Source organism: Fulmarus glacialis, unplaced genomic scaffold, assembly GCF_000690835.1.
Source record: "Fulmarus glacialis isolate BGI_N327 unplaced genomic scaffold, ASM69083v1 scaffold15120, whole genome shotgun sequence".
NCBI lineage: Eukaryota > Metazoa > Chordata > Aves > Procellariiformes > Procellariidae > Fulmarus > Fulmarus glacialis.
This window is the reverse complement of record NW_009187229.1, coordinates 80421-105747: the sequence shown is the minus strand read 5'-3', so window position 1 is coordinate 105747 and position 25327 is coordinate 80421. Positions and strand designations below refer to the sequence as shown.

At 36.0% G+C, this 25327-nt stretch overlaps 1 protein-coding gene across 1 annotated transcript in view; it reads right to left on the bottom strand.

Annotated features, from left to right (window-relative positions):
- Positions 1–301: 301 nt before the first annotated feature.
- The window catches only part of OTOGL (otogelin-like), a 96216-nt gene continuing 71190 nt past the window's right edge, over positions 302–25327 (bottom strand). The window contains 21 exon segments of the mRNA XM_009574441.1: positions 302–502; positions 3056–3135; positions 7234–7279; positions 9253–9372; positions 9931–10035; positions 10352–10530; positions 11506–11569; positions 12558–12598; positions 12689–12793; positions 14070–14171; positions 14541–14648; positions 14936–15040; positions 15937–16149; positions 16638–16823; positions 17165–17306; positions 19167–19381; positions 21622–21811; positions 22469–22561; positions 22692–22715; positions 24095–24237; positions 25138–25315. Of these exon segments, the coding sequence (XP_009572736.1) occupies positions 302–502; positions 3056–3135; positions 7234–7279; positions 9253–9372; positions 9931–10035; positions 10352–10530; positions 11506–11569; positions 12558–12598; positions 12689–12793; positions 14070–14171; positions 14541–14648; positions 14936–15040; positions 15937–16149; positions 16638–16823; positions 17165–17306; positions 19167–19381; positions 21622–21811; positions 22469–22561; positions 22692–22715; positions 24095–24237; positions 25138–25315 (2640 nt within the window).

Below are 25327 nucleotides of genomic sequence, written 5' to 3'. Positions count from 1 at the left end.
TTCAACAGCTCATCGGAAAGCCACTGGATAGAAGTAAGTGATGGCTAAATTATATCTTGTTCAAAAGGATTTATATTTTTCTTTCTATACATGCCAATATTTAAAAAGAAAATTTGAAGAACAATGAACATCATCATCTTTACTAAACTTGTGAAAAGTTACATTAGAAAGCATAATTGAGGACTTTTTTTTTCCCCCCTGCAGAGTACTATAGCCATCCAAGGTCAAAAAATAGAGTCTGGTAGGAAAGGAAAGGAAACTCATTTTAATTCCTCAGATGAAATCGTGTCCACAGTAATGTTCAGTTCCATTGGCATGAGCAGTCTATAGGTTCTTGAATGACGTACATAATTTCAGTGCCATTTCCTGAGCAGCGTAGCGGCACAGTCAGATTACGTGTTCCATTTTCTCGACAACATTTGCAGAATCTTAAATGGCTATCAATATTGACATTGAAAATTGTTGCAGATGGGCATTTTCCATCACAAGAAGCCACATTTATCTATGAGTAAAAGAAGAACTGAAGTTAGACATCTCAGATTTTGTTATAAAAACATGACATTTCAACCTTCTTTGTGATTAAAACCCATTTTTACATTTGAAGAGGACTCTTGTCTTAAAAACTATTTTATCTTCTAAAATTCATTCATCCTAAGTGTAGACACATTTTTAATAATTTTTTTTAATTAAACATTTTTTTGGTTGTTTAATCATGTATTCTGTCTTAACCTTGAGCAAAACGTTGTGCTGTGGATACCAAAATCAAATCCCTAGTTTACAAATTAATAACTTCAAAACAGCGTAGATAAATTCATGTTCTTTTCGTGTTCCCTGCTGCAAAGTTAAATTCTTGTAAGCAAAATGAAGGAAAGTCTATCCTTCTCCTTGAAGGTTCAAGAGGAAAAGCGTATCAGTGCAAAAGCTTTTCCCTTTCTTATTCATGCTGCTTGTGACTAAGGGCACACCAATATTAGCTGCGTTATCACTGTAACAAATATATTCAAAAAGTAGGTGCTGTAACAAACCAGCAAGGGCAGAGACTGGCTATAAAATTATTTGTGCTCTAGACTTCAGCAGAGCAAAGCTTTCTCTCACTATTACATTGTGTGAAGAGTCTGACAGAAAAGAAATTGATACTTTTTAATTAAAACTTAAGCAGAGTTGATATGCTGGGAAATCGACAACTGCCATACTAGATCTAGTTCTTTTTGTGGTAGTTTTAAATCTGATTTCTTATGCAAGTGGGGCATGTGAAAGATGCTTTGATCCACTCCCTTCCAAACAGCCTGTGAACAAATGGGCCATATCCAAACATATTAGAGCAAAAGATTGCTCTTACAGCTTTCCTGAATTTTGAGGAGAAAAAAAAGACCTTGTCCTAAGCACTAATAATCTCAGTTATTAATTAATTAAATGTAATCATACTGAGCCCTATCCAAAGTTTGACAGCATTCATGTGGCCAAAGAACACGTATGCAGTTCCAAACCAGCCATAGCAGATACCACCATTTGATGGGCCAAAATCACGCGACTGAAATAGACTGCCAGGGGGTCTGCAGTGGGGGAGCTGGAGAGGAAAGGAAGTGGAGCTAAGGGTATTAATAGAGATTTTTAGGACATGAAAATCTGGAGGTACTTCTGGGTGAAGGGTAAGGGAATCTGGACTGTGGGAAGGGTGGGCAGCCATCAAGGAAATGGGGAACAAGAAGATACTGGGGAAGGAGGGTTGTAATACGGATAGAGGTGGGATGGGGGTAGGTCTCTTTGGAAGGTGAGTAGAGGGGTAAGGAAGGATAAAGAATCTACAATAGAAAGTCATAAAAAGGAAGGCTTCATTTGTTGTGCCATTCATGGAATGACCTCGCCAACATTCTCATTGCTCCTCTCTGAACCCTCTCTAGTTCTGCAGCAATGTAGAGGGACCGTAACTGCACAGAGCACCCTCAATAGTACTCTACCATTGGCTCGTAAGAGACACTAGAATGAGTTTGTTTCCACTCCCTATCCTATTCCCTAAATGTCATAACTCTTTGTTAGCCTTTCTGTCTGCAGGAGAGCGTTTAACAGAGGTTTTCACAGAACTGGATACAAGGGCAAGGTCCTTTTCAGCTAGCTTAAAAAACTATGAGGTTTGACTAAATCTTTCTTTTTAATATTCTTTGCTTTAGTCAGTCTTTATGTTGTCATATTGCTGTCACTTAACCTATGTTGTTGAAGTAACTGTGAAGCTCTCCACGGTCTTCTCTCCTCTTAGCTATGGCAAATAACTGTAGTTTCATCTACATATTTATACTCCCTCATTACCAATCCTGCTTCTAAAACTAAATAAATATACCACACTCTCTTACTTCTACTATTAACCTTTGGGCATGTCACTGTTAACCTTCTATCAGGATGGAAATTAACCTGCTCAACTTTCGATTTGTGATGATATTTTGCCTCTTCCCTTATTACTATTTAGGTTCTTCAGCAGAATCTTACCAGGGGCCTTTTGGAAGTCTCAAGATACCGTGTCGATTGCTTCTTCTTTAAGTGCTACATGAGAAGCATAATTTGCTGCTCAGACATGTCCTGGGTTTTGTAGGTGGGGCTACACCAAAGCTGAGAAATAAGATGTCTTAAGCAGACCCATAAATAAATGGGATCATGAATTTATGTTATGTGGAGGAGAAGACACCCAGAGAGTAAAGGTCTGTGAAGAGGAATGCAGCAGTGTTTCCATTACATCCCAACTGGAAGCATTTCTACTCCTCTTTTAGAGTGGGATGTTGTTTCACGGTGAAAAGTTCAATGCCTTTGTTAGTTACAAGCAATTATGCTGTGAACTTTTCATTTGAAGCCAGATGTTTTTCCAGGTAGGAGGGCTCAGTCTTTCAGCCATAGCAACAGCTAATTTTACTCCATTTATGAGTAGGATAACATTCCTAGGGTCAAAGGTCTGCTTTTGAGAAGATAGCAGCATTTTTTGTTGCTTGTTGATAGCTATAACCCACTTCTTAATACTTGATTTGGTATGCCATAGGCCCAGCATCAAACACAGGTCTTTTATGCTTACCGGGCTTTGACTTATACAGTCATTTTTTCTTATGGTTGTCCTGATTGTCATTTTCTGGCAAATCCTTTCTTCCTTTTTGCCTGATAAAATACAGAAAATGCATACTGAATCAATACACTTTTTGTACTGTATTTGCTACTAAAAAAGTAAAACTATTAAAATAATTTTAATAGTTATAGTTTGTTTTCATTAATGTACACACTGAAACTTTTACTTCCATAATTAAATAATTTTTTAGAAAAAAACCCTCATATATTAATAAATACTTCCCATGCAGAATTATAGATTTTATAGCTGGCACATGTGAGGCATCAGCTGGCCCATTAAGCTATACAGGTTTTATAAATATTAAAATATTAATATGATTTTAAATTGCGCATATGGCAAGACAAATATAAGCAATTAGAAAAAGATGTCTCAAGTGATTTTGAATAGTATTAGAATTAATTCTGTTTTAATAGGAATATTTAATGTAAATAAGATTTTGATTCTGCATTTTAGAAAATTTTCAGAACTTAGCATTTGAGAAGGTAAAGCTGTGAATGTTATTACAACCTTGATGCTATTTTGAATATTTAAAATTTAAATAGGACTATATAATTTCAATATATTTTTTAGAAAGATGTCCTCCAAGGAAGCTTTGAAAGAGAGAGATGCATGTATTTGCTAAATATGGTGCAGTTTTTACCACCGACTGAACTGAACTGAACTGAAGCATGTAGCACTGAGTCAGCATACGGATCTAGATTAGGGAAATACTGCATTTTTAAGTAGATTCTGGGAGATGTTGATAGGAGGTTTTTTCTTCTATTTGAAAAATAAAGCTGTAGAGTGCAAAGAAATTTTTAATGTAGTAAAAATCGTAATATAATAGTGAAACAATTAAATGTACAATCTTTCATGCTGCACTCCATATCAGACTGTTATTACTATCTGTGTAACAGCAGTTATTTAGATCTCCTATTTCACTACCGGTCAAAATAATCTATTAGTTTTGCTATGCAACCATTCTGGACATCCAGCCTACAAAATAATAAGCACTATTCAGCAGAGTTTCTCCACCTCCAGCACGTGGCTTCATGGTTGGGTGTACACAAAAAGAACAACTTTTCTGTTCCCCAGAAGCTTGTGAGCACTTTTGTAAGATAAATGAGCTTTGAGTAACCGAGATATTCTGCAACCACAGCTCCAATGGGTATTTAAAAATTAGCCTGGCTGCAGAGTACAGCTAGATTTTAATCTGTGCGTTGCAGGATCAAACAGGATTCTGTTACTGAATTAGCAGATCACTGTACGATCGAAGCTGTTAGCCTACAGCATCTTGGTTTTCCTTCTTCAGCAACACTTAAGAAAAAGAAGTCCTGTGATACCTCCATCAGAAAGTGTTTGCCAGCATGAGTATGTGTAGACAACGCAATCGGTGTACTTCTACAAGTCATATAGAGAGATATATGACATTTCAGCATATAAGGTGCTGATGTCTAATGAAAACTCTGCTGCTATACTTTTATCCCTCCCATCTTCAACTGCCAAGAAGATCTGCATTCAGTCTCAGGTGTGCTTTTTTTACTCACTCCTTATTTGAGTAAGGAGCTTCTGTGACTTACCTATCCTTAAAAACAAAGAATTATGATCACAATGCAACAGTTCTGTAACATTCTGTAATTTCTGGTGTAAAGAGTATTTATTAACGTGTAGTTGAATTGTATGTTTCCCCCCTCCCCCAATATTTTCATAACTTTGTAAAACATGTTATTTGTGACAAAGAAGAAATACAGCATAAATCCATATCTGCAAAGGTGAGACCAGGCAGTAATGCACACTTGCTCTATTTTAAGGCAAAAACAGTTCAGTCATTAAATTCAGAGACCTGGAATCAGATTTAGAATCTCTTGGTAACAGTATTCAGGATGATGATGTTATTTAAAGTAACATTTCTTATTACAACTACCCTGTACAGTAAGTTCACATATTAAAACCAATTTCAGAAATGAACAGGAGGAAGAACCATCAGCAGCATATACCATAAATGGATGAACCTAATTCTGACAGGTGCTGAGCAGTGAACCCTAACCAGGCTTTAGAAGACCACTGATCTGGGGAGGTCAACAGGGGATCAGCATCTCTCAGTATCAGGCCCAATACCATTAACTGCATGGTAACATTAAATGGTGATGACAGCTATACGCGCATATCAAGCAGTGCTTACACTATTATTAAAAAAAAGAAAATACATTATTAGAAATAATACCTGGTTCACAATTAATACTATCAGTAGGCACTACTGGACTAATGGCAAAGGGTAATAGACCCAATCCAGAACCTGGCAGAATCATTAGGAATAGAAGTTTCTCATGAAATAAAAACATTTTTATATAAATAACATTTCATTAATTCTTACACTGCCAACTGCAATTTTTCTTTTAGCAAAAGATGATGAGCTTTCCTGTTAATCTTCCAAATTTAGAAACTCCGCAGCTGCTTCAAGTCTCACTAAAGATGGCCTAAGCTTTATTACTCTCCTGGTTAACACAAAACTGGAATGATGCTTCCTTGTAAACCAAACTTTGCAATGAGTCTCTCTATGGCAAGGTAAGAATTAAATATATGCACTCACTTTGCATGCATTGAATCAAGCGCTTTCAGAAAGATTATTTGTTCCCATTAAAACCCCAAGGTGTTGCAAGCTCTATTTATAAGTACTCTTTTTAACTGCTTCACCACAGGGCACATGCTTTTAGTTAAAAATAAAACAAAATAAAAATAAAAAAGCATATAATTGTATGAATTATATCTGTTTTTTTAGCAGCCACCTCAGCAAGTATTTCTGAAGTATAACGATGCCTTTCCTGAGGCCACAGAATACGGCCAAAATTATAAATCTTCCTGGTCAACAGAAAACCAGTAGGCATTAATTCTTTAGACTAATTTTCTAAATAAACCCAACCTAATTTGGGGGGGTTTAGTTAAATATTTTTCAACATAGCTTATCTCATTAGAGAAAGAATGTTGAGTAATAAGATTTTAGCACAATTCTGGTGTGTTACTTTTCTCTGCTGATTCTCATTTAAAAAAAAAGTATTCTGTTGTATTGAAATAGCTTTTATTTTCTATGTTTTGGATACAATAAAACAACAATACTTGCAGCTTATTTTCAAAGCTTTGCGTAACTTGAGTATTGTTCTGTATTTGATAAATATGAATATTTCCCCTTATATCGCCAAATTATTTACAATACATTGCACTTCTGAATTTGATTTAATAACTGTGCAATATATAGTTTTAAGTCTGTGACTTCCTATTCAATATTATTAAGTAAGGGTTTGTCTAAAAAAATTCCAAAGACTAATTTGCTTATATATTTTAACTCTAACGTTGAACACAAAAAAGGCAGAAAAGAGGGGGGAGGATTTTCAATAAGTTTTTGCTCTCACAATTAGTTTTATACAAGTGTGTTTTATTTTTATGTATACATAATTATATACCTTGATAATAAAACCTTTCCTAGCCAAAACTGCAGAGAAAATCAGTTTGTTCTCAATTGACTTTTAAAATTGCATAAATTATGAAACCTTTATATAAACTTGCATCATAATTCATCATATTTTAAAGTTACACACTCAGAAAATGTGAATGTATTCCCAGATATTAAAAAGTCAATTTTATATAAGGGTTGCTAACATCAGTATTACTATAACTTTTCCTCATTTGCGATTTAAAACAAAAACAGTATAATTGCAGTATTTTGGCCCTAGAAAGTACATACTAATGGTATAGAATAAATTGGTAAATTTGGAGATGTATTTCAAAATGTCATCGAATTAGGAATCAAATTTAGGTGGGAAAATCCTTATCTTTTATGGTGAAAATCATATAGGCGATATTTTAGAGTCAGCTTAGCAATAAAGAGAATGTTTTCATTATTTTAATCGAGATAACTTTTCATCTTCCACAGGTTATATTTGGAGAGATTTGGTTATACTCCAGAACAGTAATGTTAAAAACCACCAAGTCAGCAGCCAAATGAAGCAAGACCTTTTAATAGGAGTAGTTAGGTAACTATAACAATTTTGTGTGATTTGTGGGGGGACTGCATGCTTTTTCCTTCTTTATATCCCAGCAACTGAGGTTAAAAAACCAAAGCCAAACTAGCAGATATTGCAGCCTTCATCACTTACAGGTCTTGCAGCAGCCATCATTATACGTCTGCACAATTCCTCCGTTCTAGGAAAATAAGAGGAGAATATATCAAAAAAGACTGTGCCCCATGCAAAGGTGAATTGTATTTCCAAGACATTCCGTGTTTTAAAGAAGTCCAAATAATAAAAAATAGCATCACTGAAATCAAGAGAATTACACAGATAGGTATCAACTGAAGGTTTGGTTCACCAATTCTTTACAGCCTTTGACATTGAAAATGAACTCTTATTAAACTCACTGCTTATGTGATCTGACCGAGTCTCCTTTGAATAAGCCACTTAGTTTCTATAAGAATCTTTTTATATCATCCACTACCATCTATTTCTCCACCACTGAGAGTTATGAGGATAGTTTAAAAAATTCGTGTATGCAACTTTGCTGATGATGTAAAAGGATTTACACTGATCATATGCCAAGGACCAAATTCATACCTAATAAGTAGCTCTTTGCAACATTAAATATATATATGTATATACACACACTTTTGAAAGAGAATATTAACTGCAGAATTTTAGAACCATTGGTGTGCTCAATTCTTTTTCTCAATTGTAGTCTTTGTTATTGGTTTCTTCTAAATTGCTTGTTAGCTAGAAAGTAAAAATGTATGAAAGTGAAGAAAATGTCCTTTTGAAATTAAAAGAGAGCATATGAGAGAGAAAGACAGAGGAGAGGCTGTCAGAATCTGTCAGAATGGGTGCAAGCAAGAAACACGCGCCCACAATTTTAATGCATAGTCCAGAACTGCACATCAAGCACACAACTGAACATAAATAGCACTCTTACGATAACAATAGTCAAAAGACATTTTTCATTTTCCATCTTTTCATGCTAGCATGCATTTTTTATCTCATTACAGAAAAATTACTGAATAAGTTGTTCAAGAACTTCTTAAATGAGCACTTAAACTCAGCTTGCATATTCCTAAATTATCCTGAGCTGCCTGTTAGAAGAGCTTTCTCCTCGGCTACTCGTTCAAGTCTACGCTCAGCATCTCTGAAAAACAGGTCAGACTGATTCAGGAAGTTAATTTTAGGGCTCCATTCTTTAAAAACTTAACCATTATTGCTAAGGAAAGATCCTAATAGATAGTGACAAAAGGGTTCCAAGGAAGAAACTCAAGCATAAAGTCAAAGTAGAACAGGCATTAATTTAAGATAGAATGCCTTTTTCAGGATTGGAAGAAATAAGGACGTATTTAAACAAATGCAATGGATAAGTAGGACTTATGCTAAATTTATAATCGGTAGTCAAGGCAGCAATGGTACTTACCCTCTCTACAGTATATTTTTTTATTATTATTTGTAGCTTATATTAAATATATGGTGTACTGCAAGTGCACGAATTGTAAGAAGTATTATAAAGTTAGAGAACTATTAAATTAGAAATTAAAATTATAAACAAATAATGAAGAATCCACATCCTTCAAACCAGTTTATGTGGGTATGCCATATTTACATTTTTAGATATATGATGTAGGTAGATACCCTTTCATGTATGATAGAGATTTTTTGTTATGTTATACAAAGTTTACTTTAAGAGATAATAAAGTTTATATATATTCTGTCATCTTTCTAATTTTTGCACAGCTTAAGGAATTTTTAATATAGCCCACTTTTATATGCAGCATTTCTGAATTGCTTGATCCAATTTTTTTAGTGTATGTGTACTACAAACTTGGCAAAGTGTTATTCCAAACTAAAGAAAGACATAGTGATTAGCACTTCATATAGTAGTATCTCAAGTGTGATTCCAATTCCACAATACTTTAAAATCAGTCATCACTGAGACCCAAAACAAACTTTCATACTTCTCACAGATATTTTGTCAGTCAAAAAGCAAACAGGAACATAGAAAACAAGACTGTAAATTGCTCGCTTACATGTTTTTACCTACCACTTTTTTAGTTTAAAGAAAGTGCATGAAGGTATGCATGGGTTATCAAGTGTGAGCCATACTCCAGATCAGTTATTGTCACTTACCTCACCCAAAGTACAAACCTTTGTACACTCAGTGTCATTAAAAGGGGGGCAGACAACACTCGATCCCAGTATGATGGCCCCCGCAGCAGTCTTTGCACACTTGTAGTTGGTGCAGTTGGAGCTCCAGGTGCTTCCTTCCTGAATATATAAAACAAAACCATTGTCAGGAAAGACAAAACACTTCAGCTTTATCTGCAACCCCAAATGTCTGGAAAAGTGATGCCCTCATGCTGTAGTACCTACTGGAGTGGAAAGTTTGTTGCAGACCACCCATAGGCGGCTCTACTCTCCAGCATGGGTATCCTAGTGCAGAACGGAAGGGCTCTGTGCCAGGAAAAAAGTCTGATAGTTTCTTTTGCTTCAAGAGCAATGGGAAGCATGAACCAAGTCATGGCCAACTTGAACCCTACCCTGCACTTGGAGCATATCCAGACTTAAGTAAATTATGACATTCATATATCTTTGTAGGAAATATTACAACCAAATGAAATAAGGTATTCACCTAGTGTGAAATGGCAGTCTTTAAATAAACACACTTTTTTCCTATCATATACCATAAATAGTCCCTAAGTGCATAACCAGCAGTAAGGAGGTATGAAGCAAGAATCACAGCATGAGTTGACTAAGAAGTGACTGTCAGATACCTCTTTATCATGTCATTATAGTTATTTTCTATCTCCGTCCAGAGGCACTTACCTCATACACAATTAGTGTTCCATTCTCAGTATGAAAAGAGCAGGACACGTTTTGACAGGTACCACAACAAGTATGATGACTGGAGGAAGGCATATATATTTGATGCTGGAAAGAAAGGAAAGCAAAAAAAAGGAAAAAACAAGTATTTTGTAATCATACAGTATATGAAAATTCATTGATTTCTGAAACTACAAATACCAAAAGAAACAATATATGGATGGATGGATGGATATGTTTACGTATGCTACTAGAAATTGCCTCTCAAATTAATCCCGGGGACACAAGATACACATCATCACTGTTAAGTTCTCAAGTTCTTGCTGAGCAAATAGGACTAGCAAAAGTCTTCACTTTGACTTCTATCCTAATTGTGTAGTTGTGCTCACAAATAGCATCATTCCTGTATTTTAACAATACTCACAGCTTCACATTGCTGGGAACAGTTCACCATTGTAAAATGCATGGCATTGTATCCTGTGTTCTGATCTTTTTCTTGTAAACACTGTACAGTGTAACAAAGGTCTCCGTCCAAGTACTGAATCACTGACTGTCCAGGATTCAGTACTGTGACCTCTTGGAAGATGCACACATCATCCTTCTCTAATACCAAAATAAATAAATGTTACCAGAGGAAAGAAAAATTCATCAAGCAAATTAACAGAATAGCTGTGAAGACAAAAGTAGGGCAAAGTCCTATGCTCTGCAAAAGTTTTCTAACTTTTAGGTTTGATTGGTTTGTGGTTTTAATTACCAAACAAAGCGGGGAGGAGGTATAATTCAGCTTAAGAAAATGCTAAACCATGCAAAACTGCCTAAAATTGATAGTGTTGCTTCTATGGAAGTAAAAAAAAAAAAAAATCTGTTGTTCTTATTTTTTAAAGAGTTCTAATATTTAACATTGGGCTAAGTACACTATATGAATTATTCTGTACATCACAAAATGTAGCCTTTCTGTCAACTAAAATAGTATATCTACAATCACCTGTGGGACAGTAATATGCTCAAGCTGCACTGTGAGTGTGTGCTTTGCTCCCAGAGGCAGTTTAGCCTGGGCTGCAGTCAGGATTGCAGCATGCCTCAAGCACCCCCCATGCACAGTACAGCTGAAATCTAGTGTACACGGGCTAGCTGAGTGAGGGAAGGGAGCAGAGGTTTGATCTTAAGACTGGGCACCTACCCTCTTGCTGGCTGGACAGGTCTGTTGCTCTGGTGTGAGGTGTTATCTCATTTGTGCTCAATAGTGGACTAGGAGCAGTCACACCGCTCACACTCAACTAAGGTTCACAACCTGCTTCCTATCTGCCTCTCACCAGAGAGACAGTACCTGTCTGTGAAAGCATGGGCAGTTTTATGACTCCCTTATGCCCTGCCAGAACAGACACAAAATGGATGGGTTAGCAGACAAAGCATCATATTCAGAAAAGAAAGCATAATTGCATAACTTAAACGTAATGTAAAATCAAGATGAAAGAGTGGTTACGTTTGAGAAGGTTATTATTGTCCTATTTCTGCTTTTTTGCATGTCCATTTTACTAAAAACTAAAAAAAAACCAGATAGGAATATGAAAAAGTTACCACAAGAGTAGTGAGTGCATCCACAAGTACTGGAAATGCTGCTATCTATTTTTTTAACTTCTCCCTGAGTATAAAAAGATAAAAGAGTTTGCAAAGTCATGCACAGTTAAATGTAGTGCTAAACAGACTGTTTTTCTCTAAAAATGTAAAATACTAGTTTCATCACTTCCACCCCTGCTTTCATAAAAGAGAAAAATTGCAATGTACTCAAGAAACAGTAGCACGTTCAGAGTTATTCAATGTATTTCTCTCTTTAAACAGGAGCAAAGCACTTCATTTTCTCTAGGAATGCATGTAAACAGCAAAGTCGCTAAACAGCAATTTTTCCTGAGATACAAAGCTATTTCAATAATAAACATATTAGCAAAAGGCTGCCTTCTATGAATTTTCTTCGAAAAGATAGGTAAAAACTATTGAAATTTGCAACTCCTGTTTAGACTTTACATTATGCAGTCTTCACAGAAGGGGAAGAGAAGGACAAGCTACAGGCATTTGACAGGGAAAATATCCCTGTCACTATGGCAATAATGGGAGTTTGAACATTCACTCATAATTATTTTCCAGATCACAGTCCCTATTACAAGACAGTATCTGAGGAGCAAAATATTTATGACGTCTCATATCAGCTAAATTCAATAACGTTGAATCATTTTAATCAAAAGCATAGATGATTAACAAAATAACACATTTCTCCATATGATACATATGATCATAAAGCTCATTCCTCATTAATTATTAAAAACAATTAGGAATTAAGTGGAAAAACTTCCCAGCTATTGTTTTGAGTCAACACTGAACAGAATAATATTACAGTTGCTTTTCTTCTTTTGACATCTTAAAACACACAGAGTAAAATTTCCCCAGGGAAATGTTGACAACACTGCAGAAACTTGATGGAGTTACATGCTTGAGCTGGGGACTGGGAGGCAGAGTCCCCAGCCTGTCCCTGTTCAGCCTTATCACCCTTTACAACTAATTGAAACAAGGAATGGAAGGGGAGGGTTAAGAGGGCTGAACACTATTAATAAAAATATCTAAAGGACAGTGCTTACCAATTTACAGGTCAGCATAATAGCGTTTTCACAGCTACATTCTGAGAAGAGAACAAGAAAAGCATATTAGTCAGCTAGCTAATTGTTAACTTTTGTTAGCAGCAGTGGCTAAGGAATAAAGTAATGATTACCACAGTGCCATTCTGGACAGCACTGCCCAGGTATTTTTTCCTTCACAAGTGTCATGTCATCTGTGCAATTCATAGGAGGCTCAGAACAAAGATTTTCATCGCAAACTAAATGGGGGGAAAAGACAGGTGTGAGAATTTACTCAAATTTCCTTTGATTTTTCCAGCTTGTATTTTTCTTGATAAACTATTCTAAAAATAATGAAATTTTTAATAAATTTTTATTGTGTTTCTTAAGCATCTCAATTATACTTGGAACTGAAAAATAAACCAAGTTTTTAAAAAGTGCTTTTAGTTGCCTTAGAACAAGTTTAAATTTTCAGAAAACATCACACAGCAATCATTTAATATTATTCCTAATTCAGAGTGACTCAAGCTGATAACAAGTACAGAAGACAACAACAATCACAGCTTTTGGAAAAACATGCTTTTTTTTCATCTCAGCTTTGTTGTAAAGCGTATTTCTGTAAGATAACAGGGAGCAACTGCCCTCCTGGGATGACTCTAATAAGAGAATACTTGCCTGTCCTATCAGAGGAGGCTTACTGGGACTCTGAAAAAAGACCACATACTAACTTTTTAGCTGCTAGAAGTTGGCAAAAACAGTTACAAAAGCCTTTGCAGAAACTTTCAGCTGGGTGCAAGTACTAGGAAAAGGAAAAGACCAAAATGTGGAACCACCTGAAGTAAAAATCACTAAGCTCCAAACTTACTGGAAGACAATTTAATTAATTGAAATTACCCAAAGACTGTAACAGGACAAGAGTTAGTGCACGAATACTCCATTGATCTAAGTTAAGCAGTTACACTTATAGACAATAATTAAGAACATACAACACAATTTCCGTGTTTTAGAAGGCTAAGAAAGTGACTATGTTACACTGCAAAGATTTTTCTTCTGGCTGCTCATTGTTTGAATAGTAGTCAACCCAGCAGTATTTGAAACCCTTGGCCTACTCCTTCCCCTAAAAGTTAACAGTGCAAAGAAACTGCCTAAACTCTAATATATGGTATAACAGAGGAACAACAACATGGAAGCTGTTTTATTACAGGTGTTTTAATATAAGAACAATTGTATATTTATACTCCAAGGATGGAATTCAGTTCCACATTAATATATCGGTGTTTAGATCACCTTGAAAGTAGCTATACACTGTCTGGTGAACTAAATAACCTCTCCAGACTCCATTGACTGGGTTGGTTAAACCACCACTGAGTATACCAAGATCTTTGAACCTACCTCAAATGCGGACACCTTCATTTAGATCTCTTCATGTCTATCTGAAGCCTGCCCTACATGATGAATCAAAAAAATCTCCACACACACACACTGTCATTTTTACTAAATTTGGTAACATACTGAACTGGCAACAGTTACACTCACCGCAGTAGTAACGAGGACAACAGTAATGTATGGTATTAAGGTCTACAGTCAGAATTTCCCCTTCATTACACAAGGGAACAGGCTCAATACAGGACTCACAAACTAAATTTAAAAAAAAAATCAGACATTTACAAAGTTTTAAACACTACAAAGTTAGCACATGTGAATTCTATTTAGCAGACTATGTAACAAGTCATATTATGTTTGTTACTTGGATAACAGAGCTTTTATGGATTGACGTTCAAATATAAAACCATAACAAAGTTCAAGTATGATGTTCAAAATTATGTTGGAAATAAAAGATCCCAAAACCCAACAATAATTCATGCTCCAGTCAGCCTGACCTGTGTGAAGTCCCACTGACCTCTCCAAGAATTCCAGGCTTAAGTTATTAGGTTTAGAACTATAGACTGTTTTTGTAAATACTGAACTAGTCCTTAGTTATCCATAAAAATATTAGAGGCTTCTTACCACAGACATAAGAGAAACAACAGGGATCTTCCTGTTTTGCTTCAACAATAAATTGATCTTCTCTGCAGTCCAGCTGGGAAGCATTGAAACAAACTGAAGGATCACATTCTGTAGGTTGTGAAATAAACAGTATTTTAAAAAGAGTCCCAGGAACAATACTAAAAAGATAAAGAAAAGATATTCTTCATCTCCTTAGTAAAACAAAATACCCCAAATGGACTGTAAATCAAAAGTGACACAAAACACAAAAAAATATTGGAGAGTGTGAAAAAAAAGACATCATTGCCTGGTGCTATTTACAATGTCCCAAAACAACTTGTAAGGAAAACTTTCTTACAACATGTAATACAAGTGTGGAAAATGTCCCAGTAACTGTGTTTATGTATTTCCCTTACCACATCGGTACTGTGGGCAGCAGGACAGGGCATGGTAGCCTACCACTAATTTTTCACTGGGTTTGCATGTTGGAATAATGGCATCACACAATGACATGTTACATTCTGTGGGATAAAAAACAATCAATTTTGACATATTTGAACAGATACAAGTGCAAGTCCTATAGCTCAAGATATTTATACCATACAGTATAGAGATCCACAAACTAAGAGCAGCCCAAGTCAGCTTAAAGAGCACTCCATACCATCATGTAGACCTCAGCTCAACCCAGGGCAGGTATAGCTCCATTCATGTGGCTCTGTGCAAGCACAGTTATATCCCTCTTAAAGCAGGTATTTACTTGCTATGCTTCCTACACATGAAGCCAGCTAAAATGTCCCAGTGAAAATATTCCCTAAACAAATTGACAGTACAGTGTCTGTTACAGGCATCTAACTAATGAGCAAAAGCACCATATCAGCTGGACCATTTTTTCTCATTTTCCTTGAAGATGTTATGAAGAAGTATCTTTTGCTTAACATTTTAGGAGCAATAAGCTTATTCCTTTTTCTAGCAACCATGGCTAGACAGAATATTAGTATTCAGTGATCAGGTCACAGAAGACTGCTTCTGGGAAGCAGCAGTAGGTCAGAGGATACTGCTCTTGACACCAAAGCATTAATAAGAAAAGCAAACAGGCTCTGATAACTACCACAATTACCAAGGTACTTCTATCATCTAGTATTTATCAATTTCTTTTGAAGTTCCACCCAAGAGCTTAAAAATTCATTTTTAACAGAAGTTTTGTTTCACTAGTGGACTTCTAAGAAAAAAAAATTATTTCAGTGAGTCAGTTCTTAGAAAGAAAAGAAGCCTGCTTTGCTGGCCCAACCAGCCACAAGTAGCTAAAAATGATTTCTGAAAAGTGTTATCTTGAACCATGTCTAAAGCTTGTCATCTGCCAGTGAATGTCAAGCACTTACCTTATATTTCTGTTACTGAAAACAAGTGTGGTACATACCACAAACTTTCTTTGGACAGCAAGCTCTCTCTTTGATGACATGGACGATAACTTCCCCTTCCCTTTCACAGACTGGTGGTGGATCCTCGTTGCATTCGGGTTCTACAGCAACAACGCTTCCATTTTCTAAACAGTTGTACATGCAACAGCCTCTCATGGACCCATTCCAGATCTCCCCAGCAGAGCGGGGTTGTCCTTGGTTATCTGTACATGCTGAGAGAAAAAACATTATATCCCTTCAACAAGTAGAGAGTGCACATTTCCTGTAAGCAACTATGAATTGCATAAAATTATTGCATAAAATAAGAGTGCTGTGGAGCATTATGATCAAGGAATCCAAGAAAAGATGGTGACCTTAAAAATACCAAATGAACAAATGTTTCGCTAAGGGTGAAAGTAAATACTGAGTGCAAGGGAAAGAACCTGCCCATGCTATTCATTCCTTCCTGAGTATTCCAGGAAAGAAAGGGGAGCTACGGACCATCATTTTTCCCCAACAGAAGTACATCAGCACTGGGTCTTGAATCCAAGTGAACTGAAAGCACAAACTGCTGTAGCTTGAGATAAAGCTGGGCTCTGTTGAAGGGAGCTATACCAGAATCCCACTTACTGAGGATTGATACGGAACTTAAACATCGCTTACACTGAGCTACGGTTAATATTAGCATATCTGCAAAACCACTTGGTTCTGCTGCACTTACTACATTTTTCTTCTGGTATACAGAGGTCAGAGTCTGTTCTATGCAGAATAGTGCCATTTTTACACACACAGTCTTCCCTTAAATAGGAACAGGGAGAATCTTCATAGAACCATTTATTCAAGCATGTCTTGGCTTCACAGGGTTGCACACAAGGCTGGTATTCCTTGCCCTCAGGACAACTCAATGCTGCAAGTCGTAAAAATAGGACATTGAGTGCTGCTGTTATTCTTTCAGAATTTCATTGGATAAACAGGTAGTAAGAACAAGTGAGTGTATCATAGAAAGCATACTTTTATATTTTTAACTGTACTTTAGGTAAGCAACTAATTCAATCGAGGTTAAAACTGATTCATGACACTTTGACTAAAACCTTACATCTTAAGAACTTGTACCCTGATTTACTAATGCTGTGATAGAATGAGATGGTACTTCCAATAACAATAGAAAGAAATATATGTTTAACTCATCACTGAACACTGCAGCCGTATAAAGCCACATTGGGGTATAGAACATGGCTATCTGCTTACAACAGTAATCAGGTGTCCTCCATTTAATGCAGATATTGTGCTTGTTGCATAAAGCCACATATGCAGAAAGTGCATCACACTCATAATTCCAAAAATAAGTACTGTTGATCCACATCTTTTCACAAAACTCCTGTGGTGACACCTAGGAACATATTGTAGTTGAGAATTAACAAGTAGAAGAGCTTTCTGTGGTTAAAATAAATCATTAATTACAAGAAATAATACAGCTGCAAGGGAAAAAATCACAAGCAGTGTCTAAAGTAAAAAATACCATTTATTTCCAAACACTCATCCTGCAAAACTTGAACTGCCAGAATTTTTTATATTCATTAGTAGGCACAGAACACAGTCCTAATGAGACTGTCACACTACTTACAAGAACTTTTGCAGTTTAGCCCTGTCAGCTAGAAGTCAACAATCTCAGCTAAACATTGCTGCTGTATCTTCCATAAATTCCTGATGTGAATGAATTATTACTGAATGCTCTGTTTGTGTGTCTATAGCACCCAATAGCCTACGTTACTGTAAATACAGGTGGTCCAACCTGTCTTATTTCTGTTGGTTTTATTTGTATAAGCTTATAACAAGGTGGAAAAAGTCAGATTTTTGTTTCATTCTGCCTGTTCACTGCTGTGCTGCAGCCCAGCTCTCCCTGTGGTTTCAGCAAATCTTCAAGCCCTCGCTCACTTCTGCCATGAAGTTCACTACACTGACGACTCTGTTACCTATCCTTGTCCAGTTGCTTCACACCTGTGAAGCGCACAATACACTCCGTTTGCTCTGGCTCTGCCACCATCAGGTATATGAAAGAAAACAAATTTCATAATGGATGAACCAAGTGCTTGGCAATTTTGATGCTATGTCAGGTTTTGCTATAAACCAGGAAAAGATGCAATTGCATTGTATCTGAGGCTATGAGAGTTCCCCCCGGAAACATATATGAAGTAGGAATTCTGACCATTCAGATTCCCTTTAATTATTTTAAAATGAGATACGTTAAAACAATTATGAAAAGCATCCTGCTACCCACTGGTGCTACTCTCCCTTCTTGATTCCAAACTGCTTACCACTGCTCCCTCCCATTAAATGTCTGTGGCAAATATCTATTAATCTTTTTTCTTTTTTTAAAAATCTCTTTAACCCCTTCCTTTCAGAAGAACTCCTTCCATTTTTTTTCTGCCTGGGGAAAGTGAGGAGAGGTCTTGGGAGTTTGAAGGAAGGGGCTCAGCTGCCTGCAATACCTTTAACAGGATTTGTCTGTGATGAAAACCGAAGAGTAACACAACACAAACCAAGGGTGGAAAGGCAGAACAGCAAGAAGTGAATCAGGAATCTGGACACATCTATTTGAGAAAGAAAGGGCCACTTGAGTAATTAATCCTTTTTATTTTTAATTAAGTGGGAAAAGTGTGTCAGACCTCAGAGGTTTGGGGCTTCCTCATTTCCCATTCCAGGAAGCAGCTGTGCTGCACTACCCACCTCTAGTGGTAGTCTGCATGCTACAGCTATATTCCCTGCGGAAAGTACAGTGCCCAGAAACAAATGATAACGATTTCTGTAAGAAATGCTACCGAATTGTCAACGTGGTAGTGACTATGGCAGAATTTGTTTATCTAGAAATTTCTTTAGTCAGATTAATCTCAAACTGCATGAGTTGCTGTTGTATGCAGCAGAAGTACGAGGCTTTCAGTTCTAGTGACATGTGCCAATCATTTATTAAAAATAACTCTTTTGGAATGCGTTTGTGTTGAGAGGATGATCTGGTGTCCCTCCTTTGAGCTTTACCTACTCAATAATTTAAGAAACAGCATAATAGCGTAGGGATCCTGTAGATGTGTGTTTACAATGGACAACATGACAAAGGTATTAAAGCCACCCAGCCAGCTGTCAACTCATGAAAATAAGCAAAACATAAAAAACATGCATATCTCTCTCACTCTTTTCTTAACTATACATCTTCTATTTAATTTGCACCTGGAATTTCTCTGATCTTCGTACTCACTTTCTTGTGACAAGGAATGAAAATGCTTCTGTTTAACAGTTCCATACAGTATGTGCAGTTATCTTCAGTACAGTTTCTTACTGGCCTCCTGGTTGTTACATCAAGTGATTTCTCAATTTCCCAACTCTTAATGAACACTTCAATTTCCTCCATATTTGTAATTACGGTCCTGTTTTGCATTTTCAGGTCGTCAGTAGGGTCTCCATTACACACCCCTGGAGACAGATTCACATTCAAAGCACAAACAAACATGCCATATTACTTCCTTTGGGAGAGAAAAGTGCACTTGATAAGGTAAGATTAACATTGCATCAGGCTCACCTGTAAGACTTGGTCATCTGAATTTATAAATGAAAGTAGCTAGTTCCAACTTTCTACTTGTGATTTTAGTTGTCAGCTCAATGGCTTAGCAAAACAAGCAGATCATACAATACAAGTAATGATACTTTTCCCAACAATGAATTAACTTTTGAGAAAAACTGCTACCAAAATGTGCTGTTGAGTGAGGCAAATTCACTGACATGGCACCAGATTCTGATCTCATTCTACTGAATAGCAATCAGCTCCATGGGAGTAAATGTAGATGGCTTTCAAATTGACGGCACTTCGCTGATGATTTGACACTGTATGGAAACTTAATTGAACATTCTAAGTGCAAGAAGTTACGAAAGGAATCTTTTGATGAACAAATTGCTTTCTCTAGAGAAAATATTTTTCTTACCAATTTATTAATACAAAACCACTGAAAAAAACACCCCACCCAAACCCCTGACATCTATTCGCTACCTGAATTCATTATTGTATGTATCCAGTTAATTCATCAGTGAAAACATATACTTCCTATAAGCACATAACAAGCCATTAATGCCAAAATTTTTATCTTCATAATAGTGTTTTACAGCCCAAAGCTCCTATATCCTTTTTTCATTTTCCTTCTGCATTTCTATCCACACCGTAAGTCCTTGCCTTCATGCTTCGAGCCCTGGATCCTGATACTCTCCAGGGTCCCTTGTTAGAACTGGGCTAGCCTGGCGTGACAGGCTCTGTTATTCTTTCAGACACCATGGAGAAATACAGAAGATGGTATTTGCATGATAAGAAACATTTGACAATAGCACTGCTTCCCAGTATTCTTAACACTTCTGCTTCTTGCTGCTGTCCTAATGCCATTCCACAAACTGTGCTGGTGTTACAGAATTGCAGAATCAATACAGCTTTAAAAATAAAGCCAATTTACTACATAGTCTTACAGTTGTTTTCAGTATGAGAAGGAAAGGGTAGGAGAATCCCAGACAGGAACAATCGGCAGAGAATAGGAAAGAAGCACTGAGAGAGGCTTCAGATTTTACTGCAAAATATCGGGTAGAGCAACACTTTACAACGGAGATTGGAGTTGTCTGCATAGTCTTCCTCCTTCTGTATTTTCATGGCACAAAGAGTAACTATTCTATAATCCTTCCTACATTTGACGTCATCTCATCCCAATCTTTTTCAGCGTGCATAACGAAGATAGCATGATAGTAGGAAAAGATGCAGTACCTGCCAGGGCCAGCATTTGCCTTCTCTCATTAGATCTAGGAGAACTTTCCTTTTGTTCAAGCAGAACATAGCAATTGATTTTAAACACTTAATTTTTTTATATGTATATTTAAACCATATTTGAGTTGTTTTGTTTGCTTTTAAACTAAAAGCAGTTTAAAAGATCATAAAAGTTTGTTTTCCTGTTCAATATGGGGTAGATTCTGTAAAATTACAATGCACCAGAAAAATGGACATTTATGATAGAATTAAAATAACTCTAAAATACCTGCTTACACTTTTCCATATAATCCATAGTGGCAGAATTATAAAAAGGCTACCAGGAAAGCCTGAAACATGCTAAATTTACTATCATTGTAATTTAAGTCTGAGACACCCCAGCACAGTTTTGGACCCTAGATCCAACCTTAAGAGGTCTGAATCTGGATTCACCATTCTCAGGGGACTTGGACCGTTCCCAAGATACACCTTTTATCGGTATTTGCATAGCGATACGCTGCCACTGCTAACATCTGACAGTTATTCTTTTCTCCCGAAATCACTGAAATATACTGTCACTACCTGAATTTCTTCAGCAGCCACTTCTTCATTGAAAATTTCCCCTTTCCTCTACTTGACTTCAACAATATTCTTAAACACAGGCAGAGTTGAGTATATTTTTTAAAACTTAATTAGATACTTGATCATTACTTGCTCTGAAAACTACTTTATTAGCAAGCAGTGCTTTGAAACAGAATTATTGATTTATTATTATTAATTAACAGAATTTCACAAGCCCACCTCAAATAGGATTGGCAATGTAGTTAGTGGGGGTCACAAGGAGAGCTATAGGGACAGCAAGTCAGACACAAAAGGGAGATGTGAATTTTAAATGGGAAATTTTTAAATAAGAAAAGAATTGCCACCATAGCCTCACCACAAAGTCCTTCTGTCTTCATCGATGTGTTAGAGTGTAATCCATACTGTATATCTATGATGCCTGTAATATGAGCCCACTTGATGCTAATACCAGCTGGGGTATTAACGACATACATTGCACCAGTATCCTGAATACTCAGTCCTTCTTTTGAAAATGGTAATGATTGAATTACAGAATCCACTACTACCTAAAATAAACCAAATACATTTTAGGGATAAAAGCAAATTGAGATGTATTTTATCTGTCTTTACATCTTATAGCAAAAGATATTTTTTACAGCCTTTGCCATGTACAATAACAGTCACAGTGCTTACATCACAAAGCTTCCTGTCAGTGCCATTTCCTATAACTGCAAATGAAGTAGGCATGATAAAAAATAATGATACAGAAATCTTTTCTAATTAAGGAAGCAATAAATCTTATTTATCACATATCATATGCTATAACAACAAAAAACCCTCATCCCAATTATTCAAAGTTATCTGTTCTGACTTGTTATTGACTAGCAGGAAAGACAGCTTAAGATTTATCATGTCTTGGAACATTTCTGTTTGGTGCTAGGTTATCTGGAAATACAGTCTCAAGTATAAATTACTTTTGCAGCTTTAAAATCTCAAAAGAACTTTGAATTGTCATTTTGGATTAATGACATGTAAGTGAAACATAGTATCAGAAATGTATATTTTTTGCTTCTAGCTCACCATAAATTGCTGGGAATCTGAACCACAGAAGTAATCCTAATCTGTAGTACATTCACTATAAATCTGATCTATTGCATTCTACAACAGAATAGCTCTCCAGCTATCTTTTAAGTGTACACATGCTATATACTGGTGATACTTACTTTTCTCGCTAAACGATTGATAAGTAATTTATATGTGCGTGTTGTTACATTTAATTTCTTAAAACAGAGCCCTGAAGTGCTTGCAGGGGGAACCTTGAAAGGAAAGTGACAAAAAAGTTTAGTTACTATTGTTTTTCTAATTCTGTACCAGTGCTATAGGAAATTTTTTCAATACGTGTAATATTAATGCATTTTATAATTAGTAAAAGAAAAAAGTACTCACTAGTTTTCTTATTGAATTTGCACTCTGGAAAACATTACAAAATAGATTAGAAGTGCAATGATAATCAGCAACATTTTCATTTGGCAAAAATAAGTTGACTGTTTTCTTTGTGTTTGAAGTTGTTCTACAATCAGCTTCATAATTAAACTAATTTAATGTATTCCTTGCAAATAATAAAAAATACACATTTCCCAGCTAATGTAGTGTACCTTTCTATGAACTGTATTTAGAATCTTGATTTACTTGTTAAAGATTTAAATCAAAGGGGTTTATGTGGAAAATAATACAGAAAAGAGAACACAATGACCTGAACAAGTTGAATTAAAATACATAGAAATACAATGGTCATGCCAATAAAATCCCCCGCCCTAACTTTGGTAAAACTGCTATTTTAACAAGGCATCTTTCTGCACAAGATTGCAACTTGTAAAGACCATACCTCAGCTGGCTTTTAACTTAACAGGTTTAACATTGAGAGCAACTCATTACCAGCATCACGAGATTCAGCATATGTTGCAAAGCCCTTTCAAAAAATATTTCTTAAAGAACTACAGCTACAGACTTCTAAAGCTCATCTGCCTATGATGTGAGCTGTGTTCACACCTTTAGACTGCAACCAAGAAACAGTGAAGAGAGCAATTTAAAAGAAAACCTCTAAAACAGTGTAAGACTCAGGACTTAAAAATCAAGTGTACGGTTGCCCAGTGAGAGTAGATAAGAGACCAAATAGGGATGGGAAGGAAAGAAGCTTGATGAAGTTCCTCATCAGGAACTTGTTTATCCACAAACCAAAGGAGGAAATACAAACCAGTTGTTCAAGGGTTGCATAAATTAGGACTACAAACAATGCAAAGGAAATGCATGTACAGACTCCAAGGATGAGACTGACCTGACCTAAACTGGCAGTCTAAAAATAAAGTGGCTGGATCTCCTCTGTAATGCAGAGGGTTAGACAACTACAAAGAACAACTCATCACACTAATCCCAAACTCATTAATACCTTCCTAAAATAACTACAAAAGATTTTTGTGACAGTTGAAAATATTTTAGTATTTTGACCATATTGTAAAGTGTAAATTCAGGGCCTCAGGAAGATTTGTGGGTGGAGAGCCTGAAGTTATTCAGAAGTTATGTCACCCCACCCCTGATAATTTAAAAGGAACCTACATTTGAATTTCCTTAAACATAATACAACAATTACTATTTAACATGAGATAAAATTATTTTATCTAGACAGCATGATGAAGCATGCTGCTTGAAAATTAAATAACTTGCTGTTTTTCAATGGTTATGGCTTTTATCTGAAACTTCTAAGTAAGTGATACATTTTTGCAGAATTTCATACCTATAACACAAAAATTCAAGAAACTATTACAATTATTGTGGGAATGCAAGAATCTTACCTGATTAGCAGGACATTTTTCAATATGAGCAACAATAATTTCTCCTGGTAACTTGACTAAAATGTAGGAAGCCATGTTACAGAGGGCTATGTTGTTTCCATCGAATGTAATAACACTCAGTTCAGACAGTACAGAACATTGACCTAAAAAAGAACTGTCATTTAATGAGGTTACCACAAAACTGAATACAAGGCATTTCTAAAAACTTTCAGTTTTAGCAATATTTGCTTTCATATGAGATATGTTCATATATATATTGATGACCTTATTCTGGAGACAGCATATTGAGCCATAAGCAGAAGGAAGTATCTACGTTACTCAGTGGAAATACCTTAACCTATTGCTATGTGTCCAGGGTAGGGGAGGAAGTTTGAACTGGTGAAAATTTTCACATAAGTCAATGTTTTATGGGCAAGATCAATGAATCTGTACATTGTCAAATAAAATATATGCATTAAAATATACATATTTTTGAGATACTGATAACAAGAGACTGATCTTTCCTGTCTTGAGACAAATATTTAAAAGTGCAATATTGGTTTCAGTAATGCTGTAAGGTTTTTAATATGACTTCTCTGTGGCCTTTTTGTTCCCTTGGCAGACAGTCATCTGCCAGTTTCTGCAGCTTCTAAATATGAGTAGAAACTGCAGTTGGAGTTAAATGAAATTTGGGAGTTCTGTCTTTCAGAAAATGCCAGTATTTCATTTGCTTTCTTCACAAAATGTTGAAATCTCAGCATTCCTACTGACAGATATTCTGAAAAGTCTCAGCTGGAAAATGTTGATGTTCATGTTGCAGATCTCATTTCAATGTTTTCATTCAAAACAAAATATTTGACTCTAAAATATTTTACTCTCTTGAATGTTAATTCAAAGATACCAAAACATTCACTACATTTCATTCTGTTTTGCTGGTGAACAGCTCTTTTAAATTCATTCCAGTATTCAACCTCATATTTCCACTGTAATAAACCCTTAATTTATTACTTGAAATTTACAGATCAAGGCATTATGTTGTATTTAAAAATAAAACAGTGACTTACAGGGACATTCCCAGTCTGGGCAACAACTATCAGTGTTAACTTGAACTGGCATTCCTCGAAAACCACAGTCTGGCTTCTGCACATCCTTAGGGCAGTTTCTTGAAAGGTTGTATAACATCCAACCCGTATTAACACATACATACTGGCTACATTTGTCGACAGGTTCAAGGTATCTTGGCTGTCATGTAAG